The sequence below is a fragment of the Haliotis asinina genome, chromosome 13 (assembly GCF_037392515.1).
Source record: "Haliotis asinina isolate JCU_RB_2024 chromosome 13, JCU_Hal_asi_v2, whole genome shotgun sequence".
Classification (NCBI taxonomy): domain Eukaryota; kingdom Metazoa; phylum Mollusca; class Gastropoda; order Lepetellida; family Haliotidae; genus Haliotis; species Haliotis asinina.
This window is the reverse complement of record NC_090292.1, coordinates 26823035-26838028: the sequence shown is the minus strand read 5'-3', so window position 1 is coordinate 26838028 and position 14994 is coordinate 26823035. Positions and strand designations below refer to the sequence as shown.

The window sequence follows — 14994 nt, the reverse complement described above, 5'->3', positions numbered from 1 at the left end:
CAATTTCCAAATATTTTCACAAATTTTTATAACAGGTTTGAACATATGTTTTGTCAAAATTTTATTAAAACGTCATTGAACATCATACTGCAACATGGGTGAAACATGTCGCTGATATGCTATGCAAGAACACACTTAATGAATTGTTGTGAACATTTATACGCTTAAGGTTCAGTAATACAGGGCAGTCATGAAGAAAACCTGAATGAACATTAACGGTCCAATGCTGCAATAAACTGTACATGACAAATGACATGTGTCCCAAGGTCAAGATCGAAGAGCAATTAGTATCTTGTGTGGCCACCATTAGCATCAATAGCTGCTTGGCATCGGCGTCCCACAGACTCGACCAGATTCTGGATGAAGTGCCTGGGAATGAGTTGGTACTTTTCCTTCAAGGCTACAAATAGCAGGTAACGTCTTTGACTGAGGGTCACGCTATCGCACACGACGATCCAATCGTGAGGGCCAATCAAGAACCTGAACGTTTGGTCCCTGGTTATTCTTGCTGTATGTGACCGAGCGTTATCATGCTGAAAAATGACGTTCTGGCGGACCTGACTGAGATCTGTGCTGCCACGTTATGAGATGCCGCCCCAAACCATGAAACGGTCATCACCAAGTCTGTCCACTTCCTGGACACAATGTGCAGCATAGCGTTCGTTACGTCGATATACACGTGCTCTTCCGTCGGGACGTCGCAGCATGTAACGTGACTGATCACTGGAGAGAACAGTTCTCCCCCTTTGCAATGGCCATGGGAGATGTTGCCCATGTTGACGTAAGGAGAGATCTTAGCAAAGGTCTTTTGGAATACCAGCCTCACGTAAGCGGTTCCTCACAGTCTGATCAGAAATTGTTCTGGTCCTGGCACTACCGATGTTGTGGAGGATGCTGTGGTGAACCTGTTCCGCAAATGCCGAAGCCGAATAAACCTGTCCTGAGCGGGCCTTGTCACACGGGTTCGACCTGACTTGGGGTGATCATGTGCTGACCCTTGCTGCTGGCAGCAGTGCCAAAGTCTAGCTACGGTACTCTGTGACACATTCAGTTGCCTTGCAATCGCAGAATGAGACTCCCCAGTCTCCAGATGACCAATCGCACTGTTGCGATATATATATATATATATATATATATATATATATATATATATATATATATATATATATATATATATATATATATGTTGTTTTAGGGATTATTTGCAGTGTAATGCTCAATTCAAATGTATTATGTAGCACCTTGTGGGTATACTCATAGTCTAACCGAAACCCATGGTTTCAATAAATGGGTTCAGTGTGTAAACCCATTTCAAGGTTCCCTGATACTGCTGCAATATGTGTAAGAGCAGCGAGAAACACGACTAACTCACCTACTGACTGAAGTATCTGACAGAACAGTGTATTTTTCATTCGTGTTCTTCTGTACCTGTTTTTGCAGAAGGAAAATACAAAGATACAACAGTATTTGTGCCACAGCAATTGTTGCAACCGAATAATGCAACATTTGTGGTTCAAAGACTGACATCAGTTGTCCTAAAGCGAGTGCTACCAATGACGTCCCTGCAAGGTCGCAGAATGTAAATACGGCACAAACAGTATTGTTCACCCGAATATTTTCCACACACCATGCTATCAGTCCTGCATATAATGGAGCATAGAACAGTGCTAGAATATGTGAACACACCCACAAATAAAGCAAACTGATTTCAGCAGTAAATACCAGAAACACAGATGCAGCTAGCAGCCCTACAAGACATGTACTGATCAGACATGACTGAGAAACAATGAAACTGACAAAGACGGCACCAATACGACCAAACATTGTCACGGTATAAAACGACGATGTCAGGAGGACCAACGTGTTCTCGGGGACATGCAGACGGCTGTGAATTCCAAAAAGCAGCAGCAGTGACCCGTACACGAAATTTGTGCCACCACCAATAAACATTAAGATGAATAGAAGACCGATTAATATAAGTTCTACTTTCCCAAATGATTCGTGTTCCTCCTGGCATGGACTCTGCCACGGATCGTTCTTTCTTCCATGATGTAAAACAGCCAGAAGAATGGCAAGAATCAGGCCACATAATGCGAATATTAGGTATGCATATATAATCTTTGACTCGGAGTTGTCACATTGGTCTGCCGTCAGTTCCAAGTCGACGCCAGTGATGTTGGATCTGTTTCGGTAGGGACTGATGTTGCTCAGAAATGGGGACATCGTTAAAGGCCCGAGGATGTGTCCAGCACAAGCTGCTAGTCCGAACAAGTGAAAGGATATAGTACTCTCATAGCTTAATTCACCGGTTCTGGCAACACAGGCTGGAAGGATGAACGCATACTGCTTATTAACAGTTTTAATATTGCTTAATGTTATGTTTTAATGAAAGAAATTATTGCCAGCAAACAGTGTACTTCCACCATGCTTTTATCCTGCAAATAGTGAATGTTATGATCCTAAAGATACTAAGGAAGGATTTGTTCTAGATGACGGGCCTCATCACCCAATCCTGGCGTCCATGTTGTGCCAAATACTGTAAAACATTCTTTTTTCATGGATTCAGTGAACAGATAAACTTTTGGTCGACGATGAAATAAAAAACCAAACAATACACAACAAAAAATGCAAATGTCAGTTTGATTCGTTTCGGAAAAGTGTCACTCATGAACAAACTGGGTTGAAGGCAGGAATGGACTAGTGTTATTGATTAAAGACACAAAAACGAAATTATCAGATTAACTAACCACTGATTGCGACACCTCCTGTCAGCCCCAGTCCAACACTCGCAGCTGCGGCCAGCCAGTAGGAGGGACACAGAGGTATCAGCAACACCAGCCAGCTACCAAGGAGACACCCCATCATCAGTGTATAGTCACTGATCACTCCATGTAACGGCACGTACAACAAACAACCTGCTGTCTTGGTGCCAACGTACAACGGGAACAGGGTGCTGATGGTCTGAACAGTAACGGAGTACAAACAGTGAAGGTCCTGTAGACTTGGCCCAAAGCAGCTGTCAATTATTCCCTGAAAAACACGAAGCACCGACTTAATGAATCGTGTTCGAAATACAAGTGTATGTAATAGCGTCATTCAATGTGACTCTTTATTTTCCTGCCAAAAAGGTCAGTCAAACAGTAGATATATAGCATTCGGATTGGAGGGTTCATACCTGCCCATCAGTCAATTGCCAATCGGTCAATTAATGAAACAGGATCTCCCCGGACATATGAAATATTATACTTCTTAATGTAACATTTGTAGAAGAGTCCTGGACTTGGGTTTAAAGTCGACTCAGTGTCCCATTTCTTATTTAGACATATAATGTGTGTCTTTTTGATGTATGGCTAGATGTGTCTAAATTGCTAACAGCTGAGGGTGTGTGTGTAAATGCAGCTAGGGTTCATGCAGGAAGCAAATGTAATGTAAGTCCCCATGGTCCCTAGCGTGGTGATCTAACTTCAGCTGTTGGCAGTCTGTAGCCCATCTTTATATTGTATTGTCCTCTATAGTTAATCTGTTTAATTACTAGTTTTACATTCTTCTCTGTGATATTACTGTTCTTCGTTGACAGGTTTATACTATGTGCCATTTATTAAGATGTATTTTTATTATTAATCCTTCTTGTCACGATATGTTTGAAATATTGCTGATGAGACGATAAATTTTAACTCACTCACTCACTCACTATTTAGACATATTTTAGCTCTCTGGAAAGCTTGCTATATGTAAAGTACGATGTGTCATGATTTGGTGACCATAAATCGTCCCATTTTTAGAAATCTCGATCACGTGACAACACCCAGTTTTGCTTTGTTATTACTCAGATCAGAAATAAGGGAAATGTTCATATACAATGTTCATATACGATGTTCATATACAATGTTCATATACAATGTTCATATACAATGTTCATATACAATGTTCATATATGGTGATGCAATACAATTAACTATACATCAGATGCTATTTAATGTGTTTACCTTTTACACGGAGTTAGCAAAATAGACCCAGCTGTTAGAAATGTTGTTGGGTATTTTTTTGCGAAAACGTATATTTTCAACAAAGGTTATAATTATTCAGTTTAAATCTTCATAATACATACAATGATTACACATAATACTTACACAATCATTTGAAATATATTATAATTAATTGAGTCATTACAGTTCACAATGCCCTAATACTCACGAGGTAACAATAAGAAAGTATCCTTTCCACGGGGTTCTCAAGGGCTTTTAGAAAGCCTGAAATGTGGCCCTACAAAAAGCACTAATTATTAATTTTGAAAAGGCAATACGAAGGCTGATCAAATCGTTATATGCCTACATAGACTGGTGACACCAACTAATCCTAGTAAGTGTTGTTGGACAGTGTTCTTCATCAGCATTTCCAATTATTTTACTCAGATAGACAAACTAGTTCGAAATCAACAGGTTTTTGAAGCATACAGCCCTCGTAAAAGTGTTCGCATCCACCCCATTATCTCGACTTTTCACTGACTTTTAACTGACCACAACTTCAGCCACAGACGATTGTGCTGTTTATATGTATATATATGACAAATATTTATTATAGAACATATCTATCAAGACTTTTCAAACAATTCAATTCCCTTTGAAAGAACAATTACATACAGAAAATAATGGACCTGGTTAACTTGAGTGAGTTTAGTTTTACGCCGCAGTCACCAATATTCCACCTATATGGCGGCGGTCTGTAAATAATCGAGTCTGGACCAGACAATCTAATGATCAATAACATGAGCATCGATCTGTGCAAGTGGGAACCGATGACATGTGTCCACCAAGTCAGCGAGCCTGACCACCCTATCCCGTTAGTCGCCTCTTACGACAAGCATAGTTGCCTTTTATGGCAAGCATGGGTTGCTGAAGATGTATTCTGTAAATTTACTTTACAATGTATTAGGACTTACGGACCCTCTCAGGGGGACAATAATTGTAATATGTTTTACAATACTTTAAGCTCCTTTGAGGTTACAGCCTCTAACAATCGCAGTTCCTAATTTTTACTACCACTTATGAAATATCATTTACAAAACACATTGTGCAAGATTAATATAATAATTCTAGTTCTTTAGAATAAAATACTAAATAATAATTTACATTATAAAAAAGGGTTTTACCCTGAAATATTTATGCCTTCAAGATATGCTCGACCGTGATTATTTCATCACACGGGATACTAATGGAGGATCTTTGGCTTTTAATACGTAGTTGTAATGTCTGTGTAATGACCAATAAATAAATAAATAAATGAGAACTAATATCATTAAAATGATCCTTCATTGTGACCAGTACGACTTCGTAGCGTATAGTATAGCAACATTTGACTAAGTCTTGATTACTTACATCAAACGCAGCAATGGCTAGGAGTAAAGCCATCTCTAGATACAGACAAGGCGTGGATTTAGACATCCCCATTTTCGGTTAAATACTTCCTGTTCCCCTTCTGCTGCGTAGTCAAGTACATCTAGTACATCGTGAAGTCTCAACATATTTTAAACATGTGAACGCCGATGCGAAATAGATTAATATTTTCTGCAGTGTGTAAAAGAACTGTAATATTTCACATGGTCTGATGCCCATGACATACTCTATCCAATCAATATTCTGTTTAGATACAAATGCAGAGGAACACTACGCAAGGATAATCACACTATCACCAGACAAGAATGAGTGTGGTAATTAGATTTATGCAGATTTCAGCCCAGGAAGGTATATACGAGGGGATGTCAATATGTTTTGAGCCTTGAGCATTTTTCATACCTAGGTGTCACAGCCTATGGTACGACATTGAACCTTGGGGTGTAGCTGATGTGATATATAAGTTTTGGTATCCTACTCTCAGAAGTTATTGAACAGTTCACATTGACAGAATGAGACCCCCCTCACAGCAGTAAAAATGAATAAAATTTAGTATAGAGCAGTAATTAAGTTTTTAGTTCTTGAAGGAAACTCAGCGAAAAACATTGAAGAAGGGCTTTCAGCAGTTTATGGGAAGTCTTCCCCTTCATCTGCTACCATCAAAAGATGGGTCGATGAATTTAAGCATGAGAGAGTCTTGAAGATGACCCCCGTCCAGGTCGCCCAACAACAAGCACTAGTCAGAAAACATTGACAGAGTGCATAGACTTGTGCTGGAAAATCGTCGAATCACACTCCACGAGTTGGAGGAGACCACAGGCATTTCAAACGGATCCATCGAGACAATTCTTCATGAACATCTCGTCATGTCTAAGGTGTGCACAAGATGGGTACTAAGAATGCTTACATGAAATGAAGCAAACAAGGGTCACCATAAGCAACTCCATGCTAACCAGATACAACAAGAATCAAGAAGATTTGCACTTTAGGCTAGTAACCTGTGATGAAACCTGGATCCACCACTATGACCCTGAGAGCAAACAAAAATCCATTGAATGGAAACATGTCACTTCTCCCAGCACCAAAAAGCTCAAAGCCTCCCGATCAGTGCAGAAGGTAATGGCGACAGTCTTCGGGGATAGCAAAGGCGTCATCCAAATAGATAAAGGGAGAACAATGAATGGGGAATATTACACCAACTTGTTGAGGCAAGCGCGACAGTCAATCACGGAGAAGCGCCGGGGCAAGATCAGACGTGGTATTCTTCTACATCAAGACAATGCTCCAGTACACACCTCTCGCGTTGCAGCCGCTGCTGTCCAGGAATGCGGGTACGAAATCTTGCCGCATCCCCCTACTCTCCAGACCTGGCACCAAGTGATTACCATCTGTTCCCAAATGTCAAGAAACACTTGCGTGGTCGTAGATTTCTGGATGATAATGAGCTTATTGCTGCTAATGAGGCTTGGTTTGAGGACCGAAATGGCGCCTTCTACAGAGATGGCATCAGCGACTGGCAGAAAAGACGGAACAAGTGTCTTGACTCACAAGGGGACTATGTTGAAAAATAAATGTGGTTCATACCAATATTTTGTGTTTTTCTATGCAAGGCTCAAAACTTATTGACATCCCCTCGTATCATCTAAATCCATTTTGTTCTGTTTATTTTTCAACAGTTGAAAAACCTGATTTAATTATGGTAATTGAAATTTCAAGTTCATTTAAAAATGTGCCTGTGTTTATACATACCATCCTCGATATCTCCAGGGTATACATTCCGAAAAGTCTCCACTATACCCTGGATGCATCTACGGCTCATCCCGATAAATTTATTACCTCACTTGGCTGGCTTTTTATCCAATCAGTTGTCTACGCTGGGAAGTTGAGCGAACCAATCACAACTCACTTTCGCTTTTCAAATTCTCTAACCGATTAAACTTGGCAAACACACCATGCGTAGGTTCTCTGAAAGAGATAGATGGATTTCTTGCATATGTTTTAAAAAAGGTTTCGAACCTATAAAGTTGCATGTATGATTTCCCCAAATTGTGAGTCGCACGGCGAGCAAACATTCGCAGTTGCAACTGCTACCTTTGTTGACACTGGCAAGTTCGGTTATAACGGCGACCATTCTGATTGGCTACTGTGAGAAAGCGGAGCCAGCAAAGGGAGGTAATACAATTATCGGGCCGACCCGAAGATGCGTCCAGGGTATAGTGGAGACTTTTCGGAACGTATACCCTGGAGATATGGAGGATGTATACATACATACTGTCTATGAAACGTTCACTACATATTGACTTTGTATCTACAGACGTTCAGGCACATATCAAGGCGGCTGTACTAAAGACTTGATTGTAGTGAGCGAGTGAAAGTAGTTTTATGCCGCCTGAGCAATATGACACCAGAAATGGACTTCACACATTGTACCTAATGTGGGGAATCGAACCCAGGTCTTCAACGCGACGAGTGAACGATTTTACCACTAGGCTACCTCGCCGCCCAGACCACTTTGGAATAAGGACAGGCCGCGAGAATGTGCTATAGGAATGAAAGAGGGCATGTCGTTGTTTCGATGTACAGTCGATCTGTAGAGATGTAGTTGGATAGCCTAGTGGTTAAGACGTTCACTCGTCGCGTCGAAGACCCGGGTTCGATTCCCCACATTAAGTACAAGTGTGTGAAGTCCAATTATTAACGTTGACGTCGACTTAAAGTCGACTCTTCGTTTCAAGTCAGAAAGATCGAAGTCTTACAGATCGTTGTTTACTGTTTCACATATGAAAATCAAGATGGATGCCAAATTCTTTATTGTAAATGACACGATTCCTTGATAATTGATCAGCTGTGAACAGTGTGGTGATCTACCTGCAGTTGTTGGCAATCTATAGCCCGTATGCAGATTGTGTCGTCCTCAATAGTTAAAGTATTTAGATTTCATTACTGGGTTTATAGTGAGAATCTAGTTAGTTTTACTGGCCTTTGACGACGAATATTTTAAATTGATTACCTTGTTTTCATCGGTATATGGCTCTAATATTGCCGATGCGATATAAAATTTAAACTCGCTCACTCACTTTATCAAGTGACTGGTAGGGAGTATCGGGGGAAAGGTATACATAAATTGAGGTACTACAAATAAACCATGTTTATATTTGTAGACAAATTTCAGACTATACACTTTAAGAGACGGTTATAGTAAACAGACATACTTCTGGAAAACTATCAGCTGAATGAAAGTGTTAACAGAAAAAAATGCAGTGCAAGAAACGACAAGGAAAGTTAAAAAGTCCGATTGGCTTAAGGGTTCCTTAAGTCAGACACAGATATAGGCTGACATCACTCGTTCACCCACTAACTATATATATATATCCCGAAGAGTCGGGTTCAATTCCCCAAGGGTTCTTTGTTTGATCCCTGAAGAACCAGACAGGGTAACAACAAATTTCATCTTCTTTGTGTGATTTGGTTTAACAAGGCTGCATATTGTCGAGATTGAACCTTGCACACCCTATAATTGTATACCCATTTGACACTTGGTTCGTTCACCCTTTGTGGTGGGATAGCCTTGTGGTTAAAGTCTCCTCTCGTCATGCTGAAGACGCGGGTTCGATGCCTTATATGGGTTCAATGCACAGGCGGATCTGGTCGTGATAACGTGATAATGCAATAATGTACATTTATGCTATGATTATCTCTTAATATAAAAAAATGAATAAAATAAATAAACAAACTCAATTATTTCAAGCCCTGGGTAATGTAATGAAACATATTTCTAGTGTTGCATGTTAAATATAAGCGTCATTCAAAATGCATCGCTGAATACTATTTTCAGTTTCATTATTTTCATTTACCTATGGATTTGTGGGGTTGCCTAGTGGTTAAAGCGTCCGCTCGTCAGGCCGAAGACCTGGCTTCGATTCCCCACATTGGTACAGTGTGTGAAGCCCATTTCTAGTCTCCTCCGCCGTGATTTTGCTGGAATAAGGCTGAAAGCGGCGTAAAAACAAATTCACTCACTCATTGACTTATTCAAATACGTTGTTTTGTTTTTTCAGTACAACTTTAGATATTTTACCAGACGTTTTTCATAAAGTTATGGCTTAAATTAGCTTAATTTTACACATTTCCTTTTCCACTTTTTTGTTTCGGGCACATAATATTTGTGTGACTTTTTATGTCACGAAGCTGAACAGACGCATCTGTGTTGGACATGAATTTGATTTATCAATCACAATACCGGTTTTCGCTTTTAGCCACTTCGTACTTTGTATGCCGGAAGCGGAAGTGTGGGAGCGCGGCATGAACGAAAAGTAAACGCAAGCTCTTGTGGAAACGTGCTGATAGTTTTGACGATGTCACAAACACCGAAACCAATGCAGGTAATTTTAACCGAGCCAGTGCATTATTGGCAGCGTTTTATCAACCCACCCACCCCCGAATCAATTACTCTGAAACACAAATGACGCCAACTTAAAAATGTTGTGGGTCGTGTCACACCATCACGCTTTGGTTCAGCCAGTGTATCGCTTATAATCTTTAATTAATGAAAGGAAACACTGAATCGGCTTTCGTCTACTATTTTGACATGAGTAGTACATAGGCAGCTTTTAATGAAAATGTACTGGTAAGTGTTCCGCCCCTCACCCCCGCTCCAAATATATGCCATCCATTAGGATTATTTCGAGGCTTTGGAGTCCATGGATTAGGGTAAGAATGTGGTCTAGGGTTACGGTAATGGTTAGTAGGATTTTTAAGGATTTTTGTTAAATAAACATTTGTTCTTATTTATAGAATGATGAAATAAAACGGGGGTTACGTGTGGAAATCTTTCGCTATGCAACAACAGTGCACATTTCCACAATATGATACTATCGAATATTAAACATGTTAAAAATACTTAATAATGCCCTCATTAATTACAAACCTAAACTCCAGCACCAGCATCTTCAAAAGCACTTTTTGGAAAATTGTAGTAAGTGATTGAGTTTAGTTTTGCACTGCACTCAGCAGTGCTACAACTATATGGCAGCAGTCTGTAAATTATCAAGTCAGGACCAGACAATCCAGTGATCAACAGCATGAGCATCGGACTATTGGGAATTTTAGGTCCTAAGCAACCGTAGTGACACATTGAGTTGGAACAGGACCTATGCTAGTGATAAGAGGATAGAAAATATATCCGGTCAGGCAGTAGTGAATTGATACTGACAATATCAACCACAGGGTGAAGGCAGTAGCGAATCAATGCTGACAATATCAATCACAGGGTAATCATGTAGCAACTGCAGTTAAATGCATTGCGGTAAGAGGATACTGATAATGTTGATGTGATCTCTCACATATTCTTAATGTTTACAGCAGGGGGACAGAGACAAGGAAAAGAAGAAGAAAGAGAGTATTCTTGACCTGTCCAAATACCTCGACAAGACCATCCGAGTCAAGTTCAGTGGCGGACGAGAGGGTAAGTTGGTGGAATTATTGCTAGATGACAGAAATGTTGTGTTCGTTTATGTCTTTAAATGTCCACTTATATTTACTTGTATTTATACCATTTTGCTGTATGCAGCATAAATCTAAACTCACTCACTATATTTACACCACATTATCTCTTTCAGCTGCAGGAGTTCTGAAGGGGTTCGACCCTCTCTTGAATCTTGTACTGGATGGCACTACAGAGTACCTCAGAGGTAACGGACATGTAGCAGCACTGTCAAAGTCAATGAGTTGAATTTAGCAAAATGTAGACCTCTGAACTTTTTCACCCAATTTTCAACAAAACATTTTTCTTTATATACCTTCTAGGGGTATTTTGATGAGAGTATTTTATGGTGGTCAAGTTCTTTATTATGAGGAACACGTTTCAAAGTATGTCCTTACTCATTCATTTGAAGCCGTGCCCCGTTTATCCAAATCTCAGATATCTGGAAAACTCGCTTTCCGAACAAAAATTCTTTAGAAGGAATTCACAACATTGTAAAATTACTCACTTGTCTGGAAATCCGGTTTCTGTAACCGGACGATCAGTTTTACATACAAAACGCTATAGTTTGGCATGAAATGCATGTCTATTACTGTGCAGTGAACAGGTAACTATCATGAACTGCACATGCATTTACCTTTCTGACCCAACAGAAACAGGCCATTGTCTCCCTCCCTCCCCCTGCAAGCAGTCTGTGTTCTGCTGTTTGTTTTGTTGATAGTTACATAGACAGATTCTTTCATACAAAAGCATAAAATCAGTGATTTACAGTGTGATTAGGTTGTCTGACAAAACATCTACTTGCAATGTTTGAGATCGATTGGATCATTGGATGAAGAGTTATTTAGAAAAAAAGGGTCCACCTACATTTCATGCCAAACTGTAAACTATGAGCATCTTTGTCTCGTATATATCCGAATGGCTGAGCACCTGTCAGTATGTTTACACACACAAATACCAATTGGCCTTGTGTGTCCTAACATGGAAGATGACAGCAGTCTTTGAAATTGAAGCGTGAGAAGATTAAATTCCTGTAACTAGCAAGGTGACACTGAGTTAATTTTGAGGCGTGTCAATTTGCCTGTCAGTGACAATTTTAACTGAAAAAGCACATACTTGGCGATATCATGGGTATCAGAGACTTTGCTTATTCTCGTGGCTGGTTAGCACTGTTTAAGTCTAGACATAATGTATTGAGCAGGAAATATGAAGTTGAGGCAACAAGTGCTTGTTGATGTGTTATCAATCAATAAAGATTACGCCCTTGGCATATTGTGCTCATTTCTATGTATGTTTCTTCGTGCATGTACATATAGTCCGTGGTTCAGATAACCGGAAATTCGGTTATCTGGACAATTTCAAGAAAAACACAAGTGTTCGGATAAACAGAGCACAACTGTGTAAATGATCAACTTGATTTAAACTTTCACTTCACAGATCCAGATGATCCATTCAAGCTGACTGAAGACACCCGCCACCTGGGGTTGGTTGTGTGTCGAGGGACATCTGTGGTGTTGATTTGTCCGTCAGATGGAATGGAGGCCATTGCTAACCCTTTTGTGCAGCAAGATGGATGAATGTGATTTCCATCTGGACTGTTTTATATTGGTGCATTGTGACAGTGGATCAGTAGCAGGAAGTTTTATAATTTTCATTGGAAATGTCGGTTACCACAGCAACAGTTCCTGAATGATTGAGGCATGAGACAAACTTGGCCCAATGCACTACTGCCAAGATTTACATGGCAATATGGAACCCCAAAAAGTGCTGGTGAAAGTGGATTGTTTTGCCTTGGAGGTGGGGGATGGGGTGGGGGATGTTTCTTTACACGGTTTGTATGTTAATGATGTACTTACTTAAACTATTTGACAAAGGGCAGAAAGTCGTTGAAACAAATATGTAACCATGGTAACTCAATATATCGTTTTGTTGTAGACAAGTAGATTTCCTTGTTCTGAGAGATCACATCACCACCTGTTAAGGTGAAATTTAGGTAACAATATTTGGTTTTGTTTATTGTAGTCTGTGCACGGTGATGTGAAAATTTCTTTTATCCTACATTGTCTATGAAACAAGTCAGTAACCAAGGTAACTCAGCATGGCCAATATGCTGTTTTGTTGCAGGTGATGTAATTTCCGTGTTCTGAGAGACCATATCACTACCTTTCGGTGGGAAATCTTTTTCGGAAACATTTTTGGGTTTTATGTGATCTGTGCATGGTGATGTGAAAATTACTTTCATCACACAGTTAAAGTTATGGTCAAGGAAAAGGAATAGGTCACTCCGGAAACCTCACTCAGGATGGTCAGGATAATATTTGTGTGTGTGTTTTTTTTGTTTTGTAGATGACCTCTTTTCTATGATTGAGACCATGATGTCATTAGTCTTGTTTAACATATGAGAATCATATGACTTTAATAAATATTAATTATTTTTCAAACGTTTCTTTGAATTAATTACTTTTGCAATTCTGTTGAGCCTATATACATGCATGTAAGTCTAACATATGTGCAAAGTATGTTTAAAGTGAATTTACATATTATTTGTCATCTATGCCTGTCTCCCACGGATATCACAGATCATTGTGACATCATTGGTTGCCATGATGTAACAATTAAGTGACGTCACTATTCTTTCTGTCACTGAAGCTATGCTCTTTATACTCAAAACAAAACAAAACAATATTCAATGAGTGATTTTGGATGATAAGTAGAATGTCACCATCAAGTCTTTTAAGAATATGAAAACAGTTCCTAAAGTTTGAACATCCTCATTTACAGTTTGCATATTGAAGTTAAATGGACTGTATAGTAGAGTTTGATATATCATGGTATTGATAATCGTGATACTTTATCGGACGATAAAAGTATCGATACTTTTTTCCATACGGTGATGTGTATCATTCATCTTAAAATTGTTTGTTTTCACTAGAATTTGATGGTTTTGTCCAAAATTTACCCTGTTGCTTGACATGAAAATATACAGTTTTTAAGAAAATAGCAAAGAATAGCATATCGCAATGTGCATTGAATTGAATTGTATTGTTCCAGTATATTGCGATACGTATAGTAACGTGGATTTTCTGTATCATCACATCTCTACTGTATGGATATATTATGTGTCAAAAGATGCTCTGGGTCCACTTGCACAAAGTGATCTTAGTGCTACGACTATCTTAAGCCTATGTTGGTGAATGGGAGTTACAATCATTGTAGAGCTAAGATCTCTTTGTGCACATGAGCCCTGGTGAGGTGCCCCAGTGACAGTCATGTATTTTTCAAGAGCATTTTAGGAGACATTGAAAGAAGGGGTCTTTTGAGCCTCGTCCAATAACATCAATGTACAATAAACCTTCTTTACGTCAGCTTTGTTTTCTTGCTCTGCTGAATCCAATGAATCATTGATTAGAGAAATCGTTTCATTATCAGAAATGGATTTTTACAGTGTCTGATGTTTGGGCCTTTCTGGGCCAAAGTTGAATTAATAGGACTTGTTTAACAAGTCAGAAGGTGGTGCTACATGGCGTAAGGGTTTGAAGGATTCTAGAGATATAGAATTTGCATTAAGAGGATTTTTACATTTTCCTCATATAGAAAGTGATATGAAATCGAGAATACTTTTGATTTCAGATATGGAGATGACTCCTTAAGAGTCCTAGTCATGACATGGCTGAAAAGGTGATAATGTGAATTTTAAATTCTCTTACTCAATGTTGATCACTGGATTGTCTGGTCCGTTATTAACATTATTTATTTTTCTGATTCCATTTTCTTAGTAAGAATAAGTTTAAGTACTTTTGTTGGGCTTAGTCCCAATCAGGATTCGAACCACACCCACCTAATGAATGTCTCTCCACGAGCACCCATGGCTTCCCTAGTTGTGGAAACCTGGGGCCCCTTTCACAAAACTCTCGTAAGCCTAAGGTCTCGTAACTTTTCTCATATTATTCGTACCTCCTATACTGAAACATAGGAAGTAGGAATGCTACGAGAAAAGTTACGAGACCTTAGGCTTATGTGAGTTTTGTGAAAGGGGCGACTGGTTGGATTTGCTTGCTTAGGCCAGTGTTTGAAAAAGCTACTGGCTCGCTAGCCTAATGCAAGCTGATTGTGATTTGGGCC

General features: G+C 39.4%; 2 protein-coding genes across 2 annotated transcripts; one reads left to right on the top strand and one right to left on the bottom strand.

Annotated features, from left to right (window-relative positions):
* Nucleotides 1–284: 284 nt before the first annotated feature.
* Nucleotides 285–5447, bottom strand: LOC137259479 (major facilitator superfamily domain-containing protein 4A-like). Its single transcript, XM_067797126.1, has 4 exons — nt 5376–5447; nt 2748–3030; nt 1377–2324; nt 285–400 (listed from the first exon to the last, which is right to left on the bottom strand). Exons 1-4 carry the CDS (start codon nt 5445–5447, stop codon nt 285–287), a joined length of 1419 nt encoding a protein of 472 aa, XP_067653227.1.
* Nucleotides 5448–9638: 4191 nt separating this feature from the next.
* LOC137260340 (U6 snRNA-associated Sm-like protein LSm7) lies at nt 9639–14752 on the top strand. Its single transcript, XM_067798019.1, has 4 exons — nt 9639–9772; nt 10752–10854; nt 11009–11080; nt 12310–14752. The coding sequence occupies exons 1-4, from the start codon at nt 9746–9748 to the stop codon at nt 12447–12449; spliced, it is 342 nt and encodes a 113-aa protein (XP_067654120.1). The 5' UTR covers nt 9639–9745; the 3' UTR covers nt 12450–14752.
* The last annotated feature ends 242 nt before the right edge of the window (nt 14753–14994 follow it).

What these genes read in the sequence shown, in the direction of transcription:
- LOC137259479 (XM_067797126.1), bottom strand. Translation starts at nt 5,447, where the DNA reads ATGGGGATGTCTAAATCCACGCCTTGTCTGTATCTAGAGATGGCTTTA. An exon ending in AGGAGGTGTCGCAATCAGTG is followed by an intron (nt 2,325 to 2,747) that starts GTTAGTTAATCT and finishes TCATCCTTCCAG; the next exon opens with CCTGTGTTGCCAGAACCGGT. An exon ending in TCTGTCAGATACTTCAGTCA is followed by an intron (nt 401 to 1,376) that starts GTAGGTGAGTTA and finishes TGCTATTTGTAG; the next exon opens with CCTTGAAGGAAAAGTACCAA.
- LOC137260340 (XM_067798019.1), top strand. Translation starts at nt 9,746, where the DNA reads ATGTCACAAACACCGAAACCAATGCAG. An exon ending in GTTCAGTGGCGGACGAGAGG is followed by an intron (nt 10,855 to 11,008) that starts GTAAGTTGGTGG and finishes TATCTCTTTCAG; the next exon opens with CTGCAGGAGTTCTGAAGGGG. An exon ending in CACTACAGAGTACCTCAGAG is followed by an intron (nt 11,081 to 12,309) that starts GTAACGGACATG and finishes TTCACTTCACAG; the next exon opens with ATCCAGATGATCCATTCAAG.